Source organism: Strigops habroptila, chromosome 9 (genome assembly GCF_004027225.2).
Source record: "Strigops habroptila isolate Jane chromosome 9, bStrHab1.2.pri, whole genome shotgun sequence".
In the NCBI taxonomy this organism is placed as follows: domain Eukaryota; kingdom Metazoa; phylum Chordata; class Aves; order Psittaciformes; family Psittacidae; genus Strigops; species Strigops habroptila.
In genome coordinates, this window is record NC_044285.2 from 15,856,781 (window position 1) to 15,878,091 (window position 21,311).

General features: G+C 35.8%; 1 protein-coding gene across 3 annotated transcripts in view; it reads right to left on the bottom strand.

Annotated features, from left to right (window-relative positions):
• LRRC49 (leucine rich repeat containing 49) overlaps window positions 1-21,311 on the bottom strand; it is a 47,927-nt gene that overhangs the window by 14,162 nt on the left and 12,454 nt on the right. For 2 of the 3 annotated variants that reach the window (XM_030497246.1, XM_030497245.1), the window contains exons 8-11: window positions 19,443-19,586; window positions 15,392-15,453; window positions 9,381-9,528; window positions 1,655-1,738 (exon numbers count right to left, since the gene is read on the bottom strand). In XM_030497246.1, the coding sequence (XP_030353106.1) occupies window positions 1,655-1,738; window positions 9,381-9,528; window positions 15,392-15,453; window positions 19,443-19,586 (438 nt within the window). The remainder of the gene's footprint in view (window positions 1-1,654; window positions 1,739-9,380; window positions 9,529-15,391; window positions 15,454-19,442; window positions 19,587-21,311) is intronic. The other variant, XM_030497247.1, reaches the window with a different exon arrangement.

Sequence of the window (21,311 nt, forward strand, 5' to 3'; positions counted from 1 at the left end):
ACAAGAACATATTTAGAGAGAAAAGATACACAAAATCACTGAATCATACAAAAGATAAGTGGTATTTGGCTCTTATGCTACTTAACTATTTGAAAATAAGAAAAATACCTCAATTAAATTACCAAGTATACAATTTAATGCTGAAAACCGAACAATGGCATTATACATATATTTTTCTTTTATGGGAAGTTTTGCTTCCACTAGCAAAATGCACTGAGAAATCGAGGCCTCCAGGACAAACAATCCTTCTGCTACAAAGAAACATTACATCCATGGTTATGAACTACAAATAAACACCTACTTTTTTTCCAGTCCAGAGACGCAGTTAGCTTTTCAACAGCACAGAACAGTGCTCTGTATGCATATTATTTACTAACTTCCCATTTCTTTACATTACTTAAAACTGACACCAAAACTTCAAACCTGAAGAGACTTTAAATACATCAGTATCTTGCAGGGAAAAAACCAAACAAACAAAAACCAAAACAACCTTAAAAACTCCAACCAAAACAAAACCCCAAATTAAAAACAAAAAGAACCCCCCAAAAAACAACAAACCATAACACTGCTTAATAAAAACCCCAAACAAACTGTATCCAAGACTTTATTATATTTGGGGTTGGGTTTTTTTTTTATAAAACAGAAAATCAAAATATACAGACATACAAATATAAAGGAAATTAAAAAAAATTATTTTTAGGCACTAAACACAGAACTCTCTTTTTTCCATTCATAAATTTAGGTTCTTGGAGTTTTTTTATATGACTTTTAATATACCGTTAACATTCTGTTTGTGTCCTTTTATTTTTCAGAGTTACATAACATTTGCTACACGTCTTACAGCCTCCTGCAAATATTTTCAGTCTAATTCCCTTCATGAATATGATTTTACTTAGGAAACTTAGCTGTATGGATACATGAAATGTTTTTGTTTGTTTGACTGCCAAATTGAAAGAGCTTTCTGTATAACCATTACTAGATGACAAAAAGGTTTTGGAGACAAACGGCAATATTCACACAACAAATGGAATGCAGATACTCTTAGATCCTTGAACTTTGGTCTCCTACTAGCAACGTAGGTCATTTAAACTCCAGCTCCATAAGAGTATTCTCAAGTGCACCTCAGTCTCCTGTTAGAGCTGTTCCATCTCATGTATATAAGCATTAACCAGGCCATGTGGTCTGGCAGATAAGCATTCTTCTGAAAAAGATAACAGCTGGACTCTAGCTGGTGCTCTGATGACTGCTTAACTCTTCCTATAGAAGGAACAACTGCAACAGGGAAGAATGAACGAAAAACTACTTCAGAACACCCTGCATGGCAGCAGTTAGAGAACTCACCTGGAATGGGGGAGACCAAGTTCAAGGAATTCGGAAAGTCCTGTCCTTTACTCTGGATTTGTGAAAATTAAGTTTACCATCTTTTCACATATATCCCACTCATGTATCCAACTACAGGTTTTTGCTGAAGTACAACTTGCATAGTTGACTGCAGAGAGTTTCAGTTGTGAAGTGCACACTTCGAGCAGTAAAACGAAAGTTTAAGAGACAGAGGCATACTGGGACATGTTAAGAACTAGAGCAAAATATACCAAGATATAGATTATTATTATAAACTGATTTACAGTAGGCTTAGAATATCCATGGAAAATACCTTCAGCAAGTTCTGTTTATGGCTTTCACGCTTCCTTTCTTCCTCTTTCCTTGCTGCAACAGATGCCATACGTCTTTCTTCTTCCTGGATGGAAAACAAGAAAAAGAAAATTCATAAAACGAAGAATTAACCAGGTTCTGAAAAATATAACTGATAAATCATTAATATATGTTTGTGTTGGTATTCGAAATGCAAATTTTAATACAATTTTAGGATTTTTAAAATGTTAATGTTTCTGAATATTATTAAACCCAACAAAATTGGTAATTTATCAAGAAATACAGAAGAAATAGAATTCTACATAGATACACATACTGAAGATAAAGCTATTTAAAATTAGTATTTGTAAAGGTCTTTGAAAACATATAAAGTACATGGTGAGTATAACTGAAAAAGAACATTTCAAAATAAAACAGTGCATTATAATTTTGTATCTTTGTAGATGATTTTGCATGAAGTAGCATTTTTTCTTTTTTTTTAAGAAAAGATGCATAGCAAAACAGCTGAATTCTACTTATGCTTGAATCATAATCTGAGATTAACTTTTATCATTATAACCTGTTTCCAGGGGCTTACTTTTCTAAATCAGCAACACAAGTTGAGAAGAAAAGAATATTTTCAAAGTTAACTGTATTATATTAACATTATTCCTTAACAATATTATTACCTACTCAAGAAGAAGTTTCAAGAAGAAATCCATTTATTTCTAAATAATGAAAGTCATAGTCCTGGGTTCAGTAAGTGAAGATGCTTAATTTTCCTGGTACAGCAATTTAATACTGCAATACACCCATATTAGGTTGAATGCTCCCTGTTTACAGAAGTCCAAACATTCTCACAGCATGGTATTTTTAGAACCTATATTTTCCAAGTAACAAAAGAAATGTTCACTATGAAGTAAAAAGTGTTGAGTCCTTCCAACACAAATATTTGGGAAGCATACTTTAACTTATTTTGATTTACTTCACATGCCATTGGGTGTTCCTATTAAAGTATCTTCCCAGAACATACAGAAAGTGTTTTGATTTCACTCAAAATAGAAAGCTTTTCACTTTCCAGGAAATTAACAAACAAAAATGAACAGAAAATATCAACCATGAAGACACTGATATGTTGAAACTTCCACATAACTAAAACATGCTATGTTCAGTGCATTGTAAGAACCCCTAAGCACATGGGTGAATGCTTACTAGATGATAAAACAAACCAGGAACTTCACACTTCACATCACTACCACACTTTAAAGAAAATAATTTCCAAAGCATAAATTATGTTCACATAGCAGACTTATTCTTCATCTGTGGACAGTCCCCCTGAAACCCACTGACATACCATGGATTTTTATATCCATTTGAAAGGTGATTAAACATCACATTTCCAAATTGTTCCTCCATGACCTTAACCTAATGCATATATTAAACACGAGGAATATCTCAATGCAGATTAAGGCATGAGGCTTTGGATAGAGTTAGCTTCTCTAGCACAACTACATGCCACAATTTCCCTGGAACACTAATTGGGAAGCCAATTTTTTGTTTGTTTGCTTGGGTTTTTGGTGGGTTTTTTTGTTGGCAGCCACCTTGGCTACTGGGCTTTTTAGTTCTTCCTAAACAGGTATTCCTAGGGGCTGGTGTCACAGAATTACAGAATAATCAGGTTAGAAGCGACCTCAAGAGGTCACTAGTCCATGTTAAAGGAGGATTAACAATAAATAAATTATTAAATAAAGCCACACAGATTCAGGCGGCCTTCTAGATCCCAATAAAACCGAACACCACACCATTACCTGAATGGGAGGGTTCAGAGAGAAATAAACCCCAAGCAAGTAATATGCCAAAAATATGAATGCATAATTAATAAAGTGAGATATTTAGTGAAAGTGAGATACGAATTAAAATGTTGAAAACTACAAACATTATTCTCATGACAGCCATTTATCCCAATTACATGTTACAGTGTACTAAGTTTGTGTTTACTTAAAAAAAAAACCTGAAGGCTTCCAATGAACTGTAAAGACTGGCAAACAACATCAGTGAGATCTTGCTGTAGGAAGTGGGTTAGAGTGGTTTTGTGGTGTTGGGGTGGGTTTTTTTCTAATTTTCTAATCAAATCTCTTCATTTGACCTTGCATTTATTTTAACGTGGCTTCCTAAAGAAACAAGCTTTTTACAATTTCAGTGTCTTAATCTTCTGTAATGACTTTTCAACACATGGAACATATGAAGGAACTTAAAGTGTGTTCAGAAGTCTCAAATTAAGGTGGTGGTTTTTTTGGTGGGTTTTTTTTTTTTTTGTTCCCTAGATGTTTGATTATATAAAATTAGTTTGTAGAAAGAAGAAAATCTAAACTAGTTTTCCCACCAAGGGAGAGGGCGCAGAAATTATCCATTCTATTTGGCAGAAAACAGCTGGCTAATCATCACAGACTCTGCTCCAAACTGAGGTATTATTGTGTTTCACACTGGGGAAGGTGAGAATTAAGAGAACAAAATGACATTAATCTAAAAGAAAGTAGCCTTCATTAATTGTATTCCTTTCAAAACTGCTTAAGATTTGGGGTTTTTTTTTTTTCCAAGCTTTAAGGCAAACATCCACCAATTTCCCTAATTCAATTTTCTCTCAGCTTCCACAAATACCTCTTCTTACTCTATCTTCCTTCTCAAAGCCTTCCTTTAACCCAGTCCAAATGCATACTTTATGACAGTCTTCCACACATGAGGGTCTACTGCCCTTATTCAAGTCAGTCCAGTACCTTCACTGCCAACAGTCTCAATACACTCATTAAAGAGTGAAATGAACTAGCGCAAATTACATTCTAACAGGAGTCTTTCATTAACTAAGACCTTTTTCTTGACCAAGACTTTACCCTAATTGCAGACATTTAAAAAACACTCTTCATTTTACAAAAGAAATTAGCTCAGCCTAAAAAGAAAATATATCCTAGTTTTACTCAGCATTCATACAGGCACAATGATAGAGAAAACATCTGAGTAAAGATTAAGGGCTTAAGATTAAGGGCTGCTTGTCATGGAAACTGAATCTGTATACATTTCTTTATTCATTTTACACAACACATGCAATCCATCTTAAAAACCAAACAATGCCACAAAATACCCCTAAAAAACCAACAAAGTTATAAAGCAAAGCCCTTAACCTTGCCAGTATTCTTTCTTACTATCACCCCTTCTTCTCCTCTAGCTCCGGCTCTTTTAAACTTGAAACCAAACCTTGCTGGAAAAGGGATGCTTTCCCAGAAGGTTAAAGTGCCAGATCATTACAAATGGACTTGGACGTCCTCTTGTATACAGAGATCTCCATTTAGTAGTTCTCCACTTCCCAACTAAAAACAGACTAAATGGATAAGAAGTCACCTTCACAAAAAAGAGGAATATTTGCTAAACAAGGAGAAGTCTCGCTTTCTGCAATGTGATTTTGAGGTTGCAGGTTTACATTCTCAGTATGAAGCAACAGAAAGCTACCACCACCCTTACAAAAACCTGCCGTTGGAGCTCTAACAGGAGCATACGTGTAGCTTTGGCAGGCTGGTAGCTCCCCCTGCTGCTAAATGAGCACTACCAGAACTAACACCACAGATTTTGGCCAAACCCAATATTCTTTCATCAGTCTTTCAAGAGATAACATCCAGCAAGACCTGAAGATGATCCTGAAGAGCCCACAGTGGAATGCATGTATACTTCCTCACTACTGCTTTACTATTATTCAAACAAGTTCTTTCTCAACAAATGACACCATTAAAGTCACAGAAAAAGACGCTAGATTAGCACACAGGGAATGCATTTCATTTTCATAGTATATCTACCTTAATAATTTTACTATAGATTAGAAACACCTACAGTATACTCGATATAAACTACTTTAGGTAATGAAAAACAAAGAAAAAGGAGAATTTTGAAGAATGGCCTGGAATATACATTTAAGCTTTCAAAGATTCTCAACACAGTACACTTAAAATGCACAAAAATCAGCTCACTTTTACTTGCAGAATGCAGACTACTTTTTATGTATACAACAGAGGCTGATTTTACATGAGAATGAAGTAAGAATGTGAGGATGGTTCTAGTAGAAATACAGATATGAATAACAAGTACAAAATTTTTGACAAATCATTAAGTGACATTTGACAATGAGATGTATCTCTGTTTTTTTACCTTTAGTTTTACTTTGGTATATTTTTGCAAGATCTTATTTGAGAGAGAGACTTATAATCCATAAAATTGACTCTAAAAGTTCCTGAAGTATCTTATTTTTAAGTGTAAAGAAAGGGGAAAAAAAAAAAAAAAAAAAAGGGATCCTTCCCTAAAAAACCAGTATACTCCACAGTGGTGATGGAATCGATAACAATTTCTATTCTAGATAAAGCAGTAGAACCTACTCCCTGATCAACAGAGAAATAGCTAAGCAAATAATCAAAACCAAACACAGCTCTCTTAACTTTAAGCATCCAAACCCTATAAAACCCCAATGAAAAGCAACAAATTTTTACTGTTAAAAAGATGCAGCTTGTCTTTCAATTTGGGAACCACAGCACATTTAAAGTATATATATACGCTATATATAAACATACATATAAAAATATATATACACTTAAATTCTGCTGAGAAAGTATGGATAGCAAGTGTTCCTGGTTAAATAATTCCTCAGTAAGGACCATGTATATATTCATATTTTAATATTTTATTGTATGTCTGCAGGCAGTATATGTTACAGAAGACTGTAGGAAAAAAGATCCGTCACAGCTAAACTGTAAGTGCCACTGCATAGGTCAACTGTTTCAGAAGTTCAAACTACGAAACATATTCAAGAAGCTCTAGTGCCCAGAAAAACAACCATTATAGGACATTAACCACACAACACAAATGGCTATCTACGCAACCCGAGCCTGCTTTGACTGTAACACGCTTCAACAGCACATAAGCCACACATCTAGTCCCACTACCTCACAACCAAGGTGGACTACAGGTGTAACTGTTACAGATGGTTAACACAGGTAACACACAGTAATCCATCCAGCCATGGTAATTGAGCCTCGTCCCCACTCTTTAAGCCTCTGAATTCATCAATGAAAGTTTGGGAAAGTAAAAGATTTCCACTGAATTAATGTTTTCGGTACACAATACAAAGTGGACAGTGTTTTTCAGATGAAAATCACTTACTTTCTAGTGTGGACAACGAAAAAGTGTTTTCAGTCTTACAGTGAAACTCATTACAGGCAACTAACCTCCAGTGATTTCACCACCACTGGGTCAATGTCTCAGTGGTTTAAGAGTTTAAATCTTACATGCCAAAATAGCTTCGGAGTGAGAGGGCCTAAGAAAACAACAGCTTCCTCACAGATTGGGATGTAAATGTTGTCATATTGTGATGCAGTCCCTTGTATAAAGACAAATCTGCCCTGACTCAAGAAATATTAGAACAATTACAGAGAAAAACATTTTATCCCAAGTGCAGAGGATTTGATTTTCATGGCAGCTTTATGTTTCTGAATAGTTCCCTAAGGCAGCGGCAGTTACCACCAGACTTGCTCTGAGGTTCCCTTTCTCCAGAGAATCAAGTAGAAAAGGCATAGCACCAAAGAGCATGTGCCCTCCTGAAACCCAATATGAATAGAACTTCAAAGTCTTTTACAAACTTTTGAAAATATCCTTGAGATTTTACTCTTTCTTGAAATAATCTTCTTGTCCCAGTGAAACCAGCAAGTAAAAGCATAGTTAAAAGCAGAAGTAACAATTATGTAAAACTTAGCTCTCAAGCAGAAGAACTTGTAAACAGGTCAGTGAAGAATTCCTAGTTAGAAAAATCCAACATCCTAGTCCAACTCTCAAGTTCTTTACAGGACAAAACAACGCTTAACTTCAAAATGGTCTGGATGCTCTTTAAAGTAATGGAGAGAAGAATCTAGAAATTTAGAGTTTAGGTATACCAATGGAGTCAGAAAAAGCACAAACCCAGCATTGTACTTTCATTCTCCCACTAAGTTACATTTACCCTTACAACTGATGGCAACAGCATGTTGCTTTCCTAGGCAAAATAGCTGGATTTGGCATTGCCAACTCTCTAATTTTATCACAAACCTCATGACACTTGTTATTTTTCTTAAAAATCACAGTTTCTTAAATTATATGATTATCTGGGTAACATAGCTTTTATTGGAGAAAACATAAAGCACCCTCTACATGGAGAAAACAGCATGGCTCAAAAACCAGAAGGCAAATAAAGAATGCAAAATGTTCTTTTTACAAGTAGATTTATGAGCAGCACAACTGGTGAAGCCTGTTTTTCTATGGCTTTTTGTCTTGTGGTTGAGTGTCTGATGTTTAACAAGGTGCAAACCCAGATTAAGTTTTTCCCATGGCTGTGCATTTCTAATAGCTTTTTCCCCATACAGATCCCACAGAGTCTAAAAAGGAGTTTGAGCTTTCTACAGTTTTTCCCAACACTGAGAGTTCTACCAGGATGTGTCTCCTCTCAAAAACGGGTGAAGGGGCAAATGGAGGGGAAGGAGGAGACATTTTCTTCATTTGACTCAAATTTCTGAAATACTAAGAAATTATCTTATGAAAAGCAAAGTAATTACCAAGTATTCAATTAAGTCAGTATAAATCCACAAAATAATAAAAAAACCCCAACTCATAGAATACCTGTGAACAAACAAGTATTTAGTTTTTTTCATGCTGGGAATAAAACTCTCATGTCCCAAAGCATTTTATTTTAAAAATTAATATTATCTACATACATGTTATATTTTGCATCATAACTGGCTCTATTTTATGCTCATGATGGATTGGCTACAGGAAAATAGGATATGGGGTAAAACAACAGGACGATTTTAATGCTGTACAGTCTGTGTACAAAGCAAATGAGAACTTAAAATAGGGTATATCTGTCAGCACCTCATCATAAAAGATAGAGCTCCAACGCTCTTGCTTGTAAAGCATATTATATTTGTTAACTTGCTGCTGGAGGGATTTCTTTTTTAAGAAGGTCATGCTTAAACATCACGTTTGAGTAGACATAGAATTAGCATGGCTATTCCTATATTAAGAGATTAAATAGCTGACTTAACTATAAGGCCCCCAGTGATCGCCCTTCATCCTCCACTTTAAAGTGCATTTCCAAGAATTCTGTAGGAGACTTGGTTGTCTGCAAGTCCTTTCTTCCTTACCAAGGTTACTTGAACTTGAGCAGCAGAAATGAACAGGAAGTTAGGGAGAAATACAGACACATAGGAACTGTGTTATCACTAGGTTTCCTTAGCAAGGCAGACTAAAGAAACCAACAAGATTTTTAAGCAACAGAAGATACCAATAACACGAATTCTAGGATAAACAGACTACTCCTTTGGAAGAAACACTCTTCCTTTTCAGCTATACAGCAAATCAGTAAAGACTCTTGGTAAAGTTCGAACCAAAAGCTTTGCAGATTCTCTCTTGTCACATGGCAATTGAGCACACAGTATTTACTAGTAAAGAACTTAAGCATTTAAAAGTAAACATGTTAAAATGAAATAAAAAAGCAGACCCTTACATAATACTGAAAACAAAAAAGTTCGAGTTTTCAATATTGTAATGTCTATTTACCATTCAACTCCATACTAAATTAAGAAAAAAATGTGGTATTTTTAATATACATACATAGACAGACACCCCTACATTTTACTTCTCAATTTAAGGATCTAGGAAGTTTGACGAAAACAGAAATTTCTTACTGTGATTCTCTTCATATCTAGCTGTCGGAGCTGCATCATATGATGGAGAACAGTGTGTTTGTACCATGTCTCCTGAGCTATTGGATTGCCATCAAGGGTGATATCTGACAAAGATGAGGACTCAGCAAGGCACAGAATATCCTCAAAACTGTAACCAAAAAAGTTTAAAGTTTTAATGTCATAGAGTAGGAATAATTTTGAGATGGAAGATTTTATTTCTTAAGGATAGAACATTAATATTTACCTGTGCTGAAAAAAAACCCACCCATCAATATTGTGTATGAGAAATCAAACTATAAGTATTTTGAAATGCCAACAGCTGCTGCTGTTAAACTTTTTAACCTCTTCACATACAGGTAGAAATAGATGGAGAATAAGGAGAACTCGTTAACTACGGGAGCATAGTTTTACCTAAAAAACCCCACCTAAAATAGGATGTGTATCACCTCATATTAAAAAAAAATAAAATAATGCAAAGCGTATTTGCCATCAAAGCCAGTATGAAAACCATGGAAAATACAAGAAAAAAAGCCAACCACAAATACCACAGAATGGTGTTTGCAACATCATTAAAGATCAGAAAAAAAACAATTACAGAAGCATCATATTATCTTCAAAAGAGGTCTGACTTTTGTTCTGAGTTCAGTCTACAAACACTAACAAGTTGGCTTTTTAGACAACATCTGATTTGGCTTCCTTACGAAAATAACTGGCCCGCACAAAGTGTATGTGGAAATGTACAGCTTGTATCATGTTCCTTTTATTGAAGATGGAATGTGAAACAATGTAGTTCAAATAAATAGTATTTTTAAACAACACAGAACTATTTAACTTGATTTAACAACAAGCTGAATTTACAGAAATAAATATGATCCCCAACTCCTTTTAAGAAACTGTGCACTTTGGCCTTCAAAAGTCAAGTCTTATGAAGTTAAGTAAATTGAAGTGGAAAGCATGAAATAATTAGACTCAGTAGTTTTGAGAATGAAGTTCAAAAAAATCTGATAGTTACAAAAGAATCAATGATGATCACAAATATAAACAGAGGATCACTTTACTAGACAAATACTTAATGACATTCTGAACTAAGAGACCATTTCTGAAGTAGAAAATATTACTGACAATAATTTTTTTATTCTTCTGACAATATTACTGATTGCATCAGCTGGTTATATTCTTCTTACTCTTGGTGGCAGGAAGAGTCTTCCTCTACTAATACTTGGAAGGATACCAAATTTTAATTATGCCCTGATCTTAAGGATCAGAAATCATACGCAGTATGAATGTTTAAGTTAAAGACTACCATTGAATAAAGTGGCAACTGCTTTCATCATTGGTATCACTCAACTTTCAAGAAAGCATGCAATAATCTGCTGAGGAATAACATTCAGCTGCAAAGGGCTTCAGATATACCAGAATATCAGATTATGAAATGAGATATCCCTGAAAGAGTCTTTTTATGACCTGGTTTCCTTTCCATAAACCAGCTTGCATAACCACATTTTCAGAAGATCAGGCTGACATTACTTAAAATATATACTCAATATGCCCTGAAGATAAAAGATAATCTTCCCAAATGACAGAGAAGTTAGTAAAGCAAACTCATAAACATGTTAGAATAAGAAAAGATAACTATTTCCATTTTGTGTGACAAATATGGAAATTTTTTTGTCTTAAAAAATTAGTTTCAAATAATGTAAATATATTTATTAAAAGCATTAAATATATTTACTCTAAGCACTTCCCACTAAACATTTAACCAAACAAGGAGTTTGCCATTACATATGATTTACAGATTTTTAATTAAACTAATCTCTTCAGGAAATGAGAGAGAAGTTCAAAGTTTGCTAGTGTTTTCGAGAGCTTCCGCTTATGCATAGTGCTGTGCTTTGAAATTCTCAAAGCTCCAGAACATTCATTCCAGAGCTAACACATACGCATTTGCTTCATCCTGCTTTTAGCTGCCCTATTAGCAGCTTGATTTTAGAGCTAAACAGTAGTGCAAAATAGCTGTTTCACATCTTTGTATGAAAATGTGAAAAAGAGAACATGAAAGAGAGACCTTTAGAAACTCAATGTAGAAAACTTAATATACTTTACTTGTCACACTGGCACACCAATGCTAAGCCAAGCAAAGCTGTAACACAACACACTTAGCAAACAGACTGCATAATTTTACAACCAAGCTTCTATCTGCTTCCCAGCACGCAGACTGCTACGACACAGCCAAGTGGTAACCACCCTACGGGATGCAGAGGCCATGTCTCAATGCTCTCTCTAGCCTCTGTTATCTACAAAGGAGGCTTTAACCTGCTCCTGAAATACAAAGCAGCTGTGGATGATGCTGTTTCAGACTGTCTCAGCCAATCATCTTGAATGGAATGTCTGCTTCTCTTTCCAAAAGACCTTCTCCTGCAGGAGCCCCACCAAACTACAGCTAACACCTCTCCTTCCCTGTTCTTTCTTATTAGATCAATTTATCTTTGCTAAAATGGCAGTTTTGCCAACACAGACACAAGTTGTGAATTTAGGCAAAATTATCAAAAAGTGTTTTCTGCAAATCTTTTCAGATCAGTTTTACATCTTGTGTGCATGCTCAGAGTCCTGTATCCAATTCTCCCCTCTGCCAGAAGGCATGCAAACCCCTTTCTCCTGTCTCATATGAGAATGTGGCATTACTAAGGCACAGAATACTCTGGAGCGGTGTAAGCTCAGCCTCCATCAGTGATATGCATTCACATTTACACAGTAGGCAAGAACAGGACACAGAAACACTTGTCCTCTGTTACAGCCTACTTCCTCAGAAAGACAGTTGTTTCTTCTCTATACATATGCATCAACAACTTTCTAAAAGCATAAAGGGGAAAAACTCTGAAAAGAAGGAAGGCAACATGCTCATTACAGTCTGACAGAACACCCAAGAGGGAACTGTGTGTTCAAAAAATACTCAGTCAAAGAAGAAAACTTGGGATTCCTAGGTTTCTAACCACTAAACTACTGAGGAAAACAGATGCTACCAGAGTCAACTTTTCATTCTCCTTGTACTGCTTTTGTTTAAGTATTTAACACTATACTTTTTCATGCTGCTAAGAAATAAGATATAAATAAAAAACCAACATAATGCTGACCCGGACAGCAGTGTAACACTGAAAATATGCATTTTGTTTCCAAGATTTAAAAATAGTCTACCCTGGTTTCATATTTTGAAATATGAACAATAACCCTCTTTCTAAATCTCAGCGGCGTATCTTTCCTGAAGAAAAGTTTCTGTAATCAATTCCCCAGCACCACATGACAAATTCAAAATTGGATTTCTGCCCCTTCTTCATAACTAGTTCTAGAGACAGAGATATATCACCTTCAGCCATGAGGTACGAATGCCTTCAGTTTGTAACTAAATTTTTTTGGGCTGAAGCCAGAACTAGGGCTACTTTTGTTTCAGATCAGCATGAACTTCTACAATGTTCAGATTTAGCTTATATTATCTTGCCAATACACCCTTTTTTACTAAAAGCTCTGCAGAGAAGCAGCAGAATTATGAGTCCTCCTATGAAGCATGAGCGGAAAAAGGAATAGGTGATTAAATCCATTATAGATTTTTGTGCCTCAAATAGTGACAATTTTTAAAAGGTATTCCCAAATCTTCTACTGAAATATTCATGTCAGTATGTATCAATTTCAGACCCACGGATTTTTGTTGACACAGGAAAATAGAAAGCAGCAAAACTTTCCCATGAAAGTACTGCCTCAAAAATGCTCATTTTAAAATGGTCGCTAATGAGATATTTTAATGAACCTGTAATACAAATATATCCAGGTTTTGGCAACATACTTTGTTGTTCATTTCCATTTGCAGATTTTCTCTATGCACCTACAAATAAATGAACTGGAACACCTTTGTATCAATTTGACTATCTAAAACAACAGACACAGCTGTTTCTAGGAAAAATAACTTCTAAAATTACCCTAGGGCACAGAGTAAACCCAGGTAAGTGAAAAGGCATAGAAGACAAACATTTCTATGTACAACAAAATCATTTAAAAGGGTTATAGGAATGTTCAGATGTAGCACAGCAATTCACTAGTATTACAGTTGCATATAACTTCTTCAGTCAGTTCAAACAGTATCAAGCCAAGTATCAGAAAACAGATGGTCAAGAGTATATTTTTACATTTAATCATTTTCCTGCTAGAAGACATATCAACTACAGAAGTCAAAATCAGGAATTAAGGAGTTTTCAGCCTTCATTACTGCTATATGTAATAGAAAGATATTATTTCAAAAACCCAAGCTAAATGTGATCATCAAAAGAAGCTGTTTCTTTGTTTTAAAATAAAGACTGGTAAATAAAGAGTTAAACTGGTCCACCCACCTATCTACCCACATATATATACAAAATTCATAGAAGAGTAATGTCTTTCATTTGACATTAAGATTTTATTTTTACACCTATGCCAACTACAAATTAAAACTGAGTTATAAATTTGCACAAATGTTCTAAATAAGTATTTCTAGCTTACATGAAAAATAAAACTAGATCAATAGTTTAGCTGAAGCCCCAATGAGTAACAAAAATCATGATAAAGTACCAAGAAGCAAGCTACTGAATACATAAAGTTTGAGAAACCTACTTTGAAAACCTCACAGAAAAAATGAAGCATTTTTTCTTCCTTAAACACTGTGAAAATAAATGTGAAAAAGGAGTGAGAAAACTATGCAAAATATACCAAGTATTTAAAGAGATTTAGAAATTCTAGTGACTGCAGTGATGCTCCCTGATGGCAAGGGAGCCAGCTACTGCAGTCCCCTCAGTATTCTTGCCAAGCTAAGACATTTTTTAGAAGAAGAGAAACAAAAGGCAGGTTTCAATTCTGGAAATAGAGAAGCAAAATGCTACCCCCCTCTCTTTATTATGCCAATTTAAAACATAAAATAAGACTGGCAGATTGATTAAGGAAAGAGCATACTAAAGATTCCTGTAATTCATCTCTGATTTTTTTAAATACTTAATACCCATGAGTATTTAAGGAGCTCTACTGCATTTGTACTTTAAGAACATCAGGAAGACAGACAAGTAGGTTGGAGCTGTCTACAAGAAACATAATGCAGGTTAACTTAAAATGTTCCAAGCGGCTATTGCAATAAAAGCTCATGCTAAGTGTAACATTTTACAGAGAAAGCAGATACCACAAGAACAACATGGTATTTCCAGTAGTTGGAACATGAAGCATCTTTCCCTTATACCACATTAAATTATTTGATTCTAAGCAAAGAAGGCTGGTGGTGATTAAGGGGTAGGAAAATGGACATACCCAATTGAAGATAATGCAGGCACTATTTCATAATTTTGGTTTTTTAATATTGGCACTGGTATAAATGCAGACTCCCAAAATGCATGAATATGAAAAGGCATAGAAGACAAACATTTCTGTTTATAACAAAATGCACTTAGCTACTTGATACTATAGAAACCCTGCTCTGAAAGTCGAGCTAGTCTGCTTCTGTCATCTGGTTTAAAAGGGAAATAAACATGAACACACCTTTCAGACTTTATTAATATATGGACAAGCCAAATACAAGCATGAAATAATTTAAGCATTGTAAGCAGAATCTGACTCAGCAGTTTGTGTAACTCCATAAATACAGTGATGGTATGTTAAATATAATATGTACCTTTTGTAATGTTAGCTTAACAGATATCTGGTTTAACAGTAAAACTTCTTTACAACACTATTCTTAATTTTGATCATCACTGTAAACAGTATGATGATTTTAAAATTAAAAATATAAGTTTCTTGGTAGAATTCTCATAGTACAATTACATTTAAATGCAAAGGGTTTCAAGACATGTTATGTTTAAATAGAATATACACAATGGCTTGATTATGCTATCTGTTAGGGGAAACAATAGTATCTGCACTCACAGTGTTTTAATTTACATTTTAATGAAATACAGCTCCTACAGTACATTTTAAATTACTGATAGGAAGCAAACTGCTATTTCCCTTACCTAGATATATTGTTGAAGCTGAGGAAGAGACGCTGGAGACATGGCAAAGTATCCACATCTTTCTAGAAGGAAAGACAGAAGCATAAATTCAGTAGCTGAAAGTAGCTTTTGAACCTCTCTACTTTCCTTGATGAAATACAATCATTTCTATATGCTATAACCTTGCTGCAACATTGATTTCTGCAGCTCCATTTCTCCCTACTGCAGACTGCAAGGGAGTGTTTCAGTGCAGATATCCACGCTGCAGAACAAGCTGCATCACTTGCAAAGCAAATGATGTTAAAGAAAAGAGGATAAGGCTGCTGCTGCTTTCTGAGCAAGCTTTTGGGAAATAAGCCAACGTGCTGCCTCAGCATTTAAGCTGCAGGATAACACACTGGTGAAAAAAAGAAAAAAGAAAAAAGAAAAAGGGGAAAAAAAAAAAAAAAGATTTCATGACCATGCTGAAATAAGGTTTTTGAAGTGCAATGCAGCAGTGCAATTAGCAGCACCAAACAGCAATGACTTTTCTGCCAAAGAATGATCTGAAGGACTGTCACCTTTACAATTAAAATTTATAAGGAATGACCTTCCAGAATGAGTAATCAAATTTAATATATGCCACTAAAGGCCTTTCGATAAAAGCTCTAAACAGCAAGTAACACAAATATTAGTAAGAAGGAACATATCAAGTAAATACAAACTTCATTTATGAAATATAAATCCATAACAGCCACACAGCACAGTCTGCAGTGATTCATATACTATTCAGACTGCACACCTCAACCCTCAGTTATATATATGCATCTCCTTATTCTACTAAGGAGCATACTCAAATTTGCAACCAGTGGATATAAACCTACTACTTACACCACAGGGAAGCATCACAGAGCTCACTACACTGATTTTAGCCACAAAATCACATCTACTGCCCTTCTTCCCTCCATCTGATTTGTGACATGTCTACATCACATTCAAGAAAAAGAAACAGTTCATTCTACCCAAATAGGTGAGCGCAAGACAGCTCTAAACAAATCATGTAGCTGCAATTAATGAAACAGTGAATGTGAGCTAATGGGTGTTGCTGAGAGGCACAGCTCTGCGTACAACAAGCAGTGCTTATCCGCTCAGGCTTGAAGATGCGAAACTCCTGGATCAGAGCTGTTCTGGATTCTCCCAGGTCAGACCATGGAAAGATTGAGTTCACAACAGAATTCCACCTGCACACACCCTCTGTCCCAAGGCTACTCTCATTGTTGATGCTTAAAGGAGTGGGCAAGCATGATACAAGTGAATATAGACTTGAAGACAGGCATTATAGAGTTCTGCACAGTAATTCTTATGTAGCAGTAATTTCAACTAATGAAAGAATTTTGTATTGAGGAATGCAAAGTAATTTCTCCTGAAGACAAATTTCTGTAACTAGAATACGCTGCTGTCCTGTAAATCACAAGTCTCACAGGTGTTACAGCAAAAGAAAAAAACAAAAAGAAAAGCCTCCAGTTTCTTCAGCTTTGATTCAGTCATATAAAACAGTGGACTCACACAGGGCAGGAGGTTTTTTTGCAACAAGATGGTGAACACCTTGACCAGTCCTCCTTCAAATCTAAGATCAAGCTGCAGATGACAAAACCTGGAAGTTTAAGCTTTTAATACCTCAAAGCAATCAAGCAGATCTGTCTTTCAAACAAAAACATAGTTCATCTTCCTAACAGTGCACCCCGATTCACAACTGGATGGAAAGTAAATAAATGTTCCATAATTCATGGTATGCATAGATTTATGCTTTTGATACCACATGAGACACTTTGTAATCATTTATTCTGTCTGTTTGCTATTTTCCAGAATGGTCAGGCTTCTTGAAGACACTTAATCCTATAAGATACAATTCTGCTACAAACCAAGCCTCAGGACTGCCTTTTTAAATCCTACAGCTTTGGACAAACTACAGTTTATTCTTACAAAAATAACTACTTACAATTCATGAATTTCCAGTCTCTAATGAATACCTCTAAGACAAAAAATGGTCCCAAAATTGCTAATCTAAGGCAGTGTTTAAACAAACTACAATCTACTTGGATAGCTTGAATTACTCAATAGAGTAAACTGCAACGGGTATGGAGTTCAGCATGAAACCTCATTTTGTTTAACAAGTGATATCATTATCTTCCCTTCACAAAAACAATACACTTTGTGTGTGTGTAAAAAACAAGGAAGGCTCACAAAAATGTACTGAAAGTAATTAAATTATATTGACTTTATTTCATGTTTTTGGGGGATGGCAAACTTTTAAAAATTGATGTTAGATTCTTTCATTTAAGGGACTAATCAAATTTAAAAAGCTTGATTCATAATGATAGTGTTGTCATAGTAACTCAGTAACTAAAACACAGGCCAAAAACCAAATCACAGAAGCCAAATTCTTTAATGAACTTAGAGTGAAAGTTTTGCAGTTAAGTGCTGCACCATAACTATATAATGTTTAAAATGACACCAGAAGAAAACCTAAATCTCATCTTAAAGGAAAGAAATGTAAACCCCCTCCTTTAACTACTCAAGTTCTCCAGCAATAATATAACAGTATCTGGGATATTCTTTCCGTAAACTGGTATATTTGTTTCTATGTTTCTGGATTTTTAGTAATGTAATATTGGAGCAGATTCTGAATTTCAATACAGAAGTAACACAGCTTTAATAAAAAAAAAAATAAATCAAGTAAATAAATACATATATATTGTTGTATACAGAGAAAAAGACAACACCTACCATTAAAATAAGAAAGAGATTTTATTTTAGGAAAAATACATCAATTTACTTTAGGTCTCAGAGATTATGATCTGGCCAAGACTTGACGTCACATGATTTAAGAGTCCTTCTCTAGAGGAAGGAGAGTTAGTGTCATACTTGCTAAAATCACCATTCAATAAAAAAACAACACAAAAATACACACACAAAAACAATTCCATTAGAATTTAAGCAGGGTAAAAGCAAACAAACAATCAGGCAAAATAAAGTACTTGCCTGAAGAGAATATAATCTTCTGAAACACTGCCTCTGTCCAGGAAAGACTAAAACATTCAGATGCAGTGCAGAGTCCAAGCCTGTAACTCACTAATCTAAATTTCATGCTTACTTGCCATTTGTGACAAAAGGAAGCAAGGAGAAAGTATGAGATATGCCTGAGAGGAGTGAAAAGGCAGCAGCTACAAGCAAGGAAGAGAGTTCTAGGTAACATAACTGATGTAGGGGGAAAGTATAGTAGCAGAATCAGCAATGAGCAAAAATTTCTTTTTTCTGAAGTGTAAAAACAATTTCTATATGAAAAACCAGCAGATCTAAGAAAGGCTCAGCAGCAATAGGAGATCAAGAACTAAAAGAATGATGAGGGCCAGCTATTTAAGCAGACTTAATGCATTATTTTAAGAAGTCCTTATTCAAACAATCTACTTGCCATACCAGAACAACTCTTAAATTGCAAAGTGAAAAGCTTTAATTTTGATAACATAAAGACTTACAATGCTAGCTTAAAGCTTCAATTGCTAAATTCTGCTTTTAAGAACAATACCTATTTTCTCTGCATTTGCCCCAGAAATATTCATAAGATGATGAAATTTAAGATGGTCTGGTTAGCTAAGCTACAGAAGTGAGAGCTTCTGGGAAACAAACTTGTATGGAAGAAAAGTATCTACATTTGTATGTTAGAACCCCAAAGCTTCTTCAGAATCTGGGTCCCATTGTGGCCCTCCCCTCGAGAACCATCATGAGCTATCAAGATGTGAATCACTACAACTCATCATAGATTCGCAGAATAGATTGGCTTGGAAGGGATCTTTAAAGGTCATCAAGTCCAACTCCCGATCACATTTAAACAAAATAACACCAAAAATAAATTGCTGTTTGCTTCACCTTAAATATCACAGTAGAAGAACATAAGCAACATAATATGGGAAGCCACAAAATTTCACAAATCTGAAATGCTGATATGGTTTAGACAAGTTACACTAATAGTGCATTTTGTTAAAACCAAAATAAAGGAAGAAAAAGAGAAAAATACAAGAGTTTTGTTCCTTACTATAGCAGAGACTTGATTATGACGAAGGTTGAGCTCTGTGAGTGAATCCAGTCCGTTAAGGTTTTCTACAATGGTTAGTAGGTTTCTGGCAAGGTTTAACACTCTGAGTTCATTCAAATGACTGATGTTTTCTATTTTAGTAATCTGTGAAAGAGGCATAATTATAAACATGCATACTGTGGCTTGTAGAGATATACAATAGATAAATGTAGTAAATATTTTAAAGTATACATAAACAATCAACTCAATTACAATAATGTGCTTCTTGTGTATTTTTCTAAACCATGATAATCATGTCATAAGTTGCTGAAAACAAGCTACAGTCTGCTAGACATTAAGTACTAGTATTCACTCCCCCAATATCTTTCTAGTCATAGCGTGGATCTGCTGGAGAATAGGAAGGCGCTGCAGAGGGATCTGGACAGGCTGGATCGATGGGCAAGGCCAATTGTGCCAGGCAAACAACGAGGCCAAGTGCCGAGTCCTGCACTTGGGCTACAACAACCCCTTGCAATGCTACAGGCTTGGGCAAGAGTGGCTGGAAAGCTGCTCGGTGGAAAAGGACCTGGGGGTGCTGACTAATGCAGCTGAACATGCGCCAGCTTGTGCCCAGGCAGCCAAGGTCAACAGCATCCTGGCCTGTATCAGCAATAGTGTGGCAGCAAGATCAGGGCAGTGATCATCCCCCTGTACTCAGCACTGGTGAGGCTGCACTTCGAATCCTGTGTTCAGTTCTGTGCTCCTCACTACAAGAGAGATACCGAGTTGCTGGAGGAGGTCCAGGTCACCTTCACAAAGCTGGTGAAGGATCTGGAGCACAAGTCTGATGAGGAACAGCTGAGGGAACTGGGCTTATTTAGTCTGGAGAAGGCTTGGGGGGGACCTTATTACTCTCTACAACTACCTGAAAGGAGGATGGAACAAGGAAGTGGCTGGTCTCCTCTCCCAAGTAAGAAGTGATAGCACAAGAAGTAATGGCCTCAAGCTGTACCAGGGGAAGTTTAGACTGGATATTAGGAAAAATTTCTTCACAGAGACGGTGGTCAGACAATAGAACAGGCTGCCCAGGGCAGTGGTGGAATCGTCATCCCCAGAAGTGCTCAAAAACTGCGCAGATGAGGCCCTTAGTGCCACAGCTTAGGGGTGGACATGGCAGTCCTGGGGTAGCAGTGCGACTTGGTGATCTTAAAGGTCTTTTTGAACCTAGCTGATTCTATGATTCAATGGCACAGTAATTCTTTTAATCCACTTACTGGACAAGCTGAGCTGCATTGCATTAGTGGACAGCAAACGTCAAGCCCTCTGCAGAGGCAGAGAAGGTCTATATAATACTTAAACCCTCAAATCTTAGATAAGCCTTTGGGGACAGGCTAATTACTTCAGGGAGCTAAGTTTCACTTTCAAAGAAATGGAAACTGCACATCATTATATACTGAACCTTACTCAGCAGTAAAATTAGTCAACTCTTCCTTCCTTACCATCAGAAAGTAGGTTACTTCAGCTGTGCTGTTGTGTAGCAGCAACCTTGAAGACACCATAAAACTAAGACTACATTGATGACATCATGCTATGCTAAAATTAGTGAATTTTGTGCACGGCTGATCCTTACTTTGTCTGCAAAGGCGCTCAAACACATCTCCAAATCTCCTGGTACCTATGCTACAAAAATAGGTGGCATCTTATCTCCCTGCCATCACAGAACACTGCACCAGTTTCCCTTCATGCCTCTTAAAAACCCAGTAGCAGCATTCACAGTTCTATCTACAGTAGCTCCACAGACAGACCTTCCAGCAGGTCATGAGGACAGGAACCTGCTGTGAGTCAGGGGCAAGGAGCAGCCACAGCCCTTTGAAGAAGAAAGCAATTTTT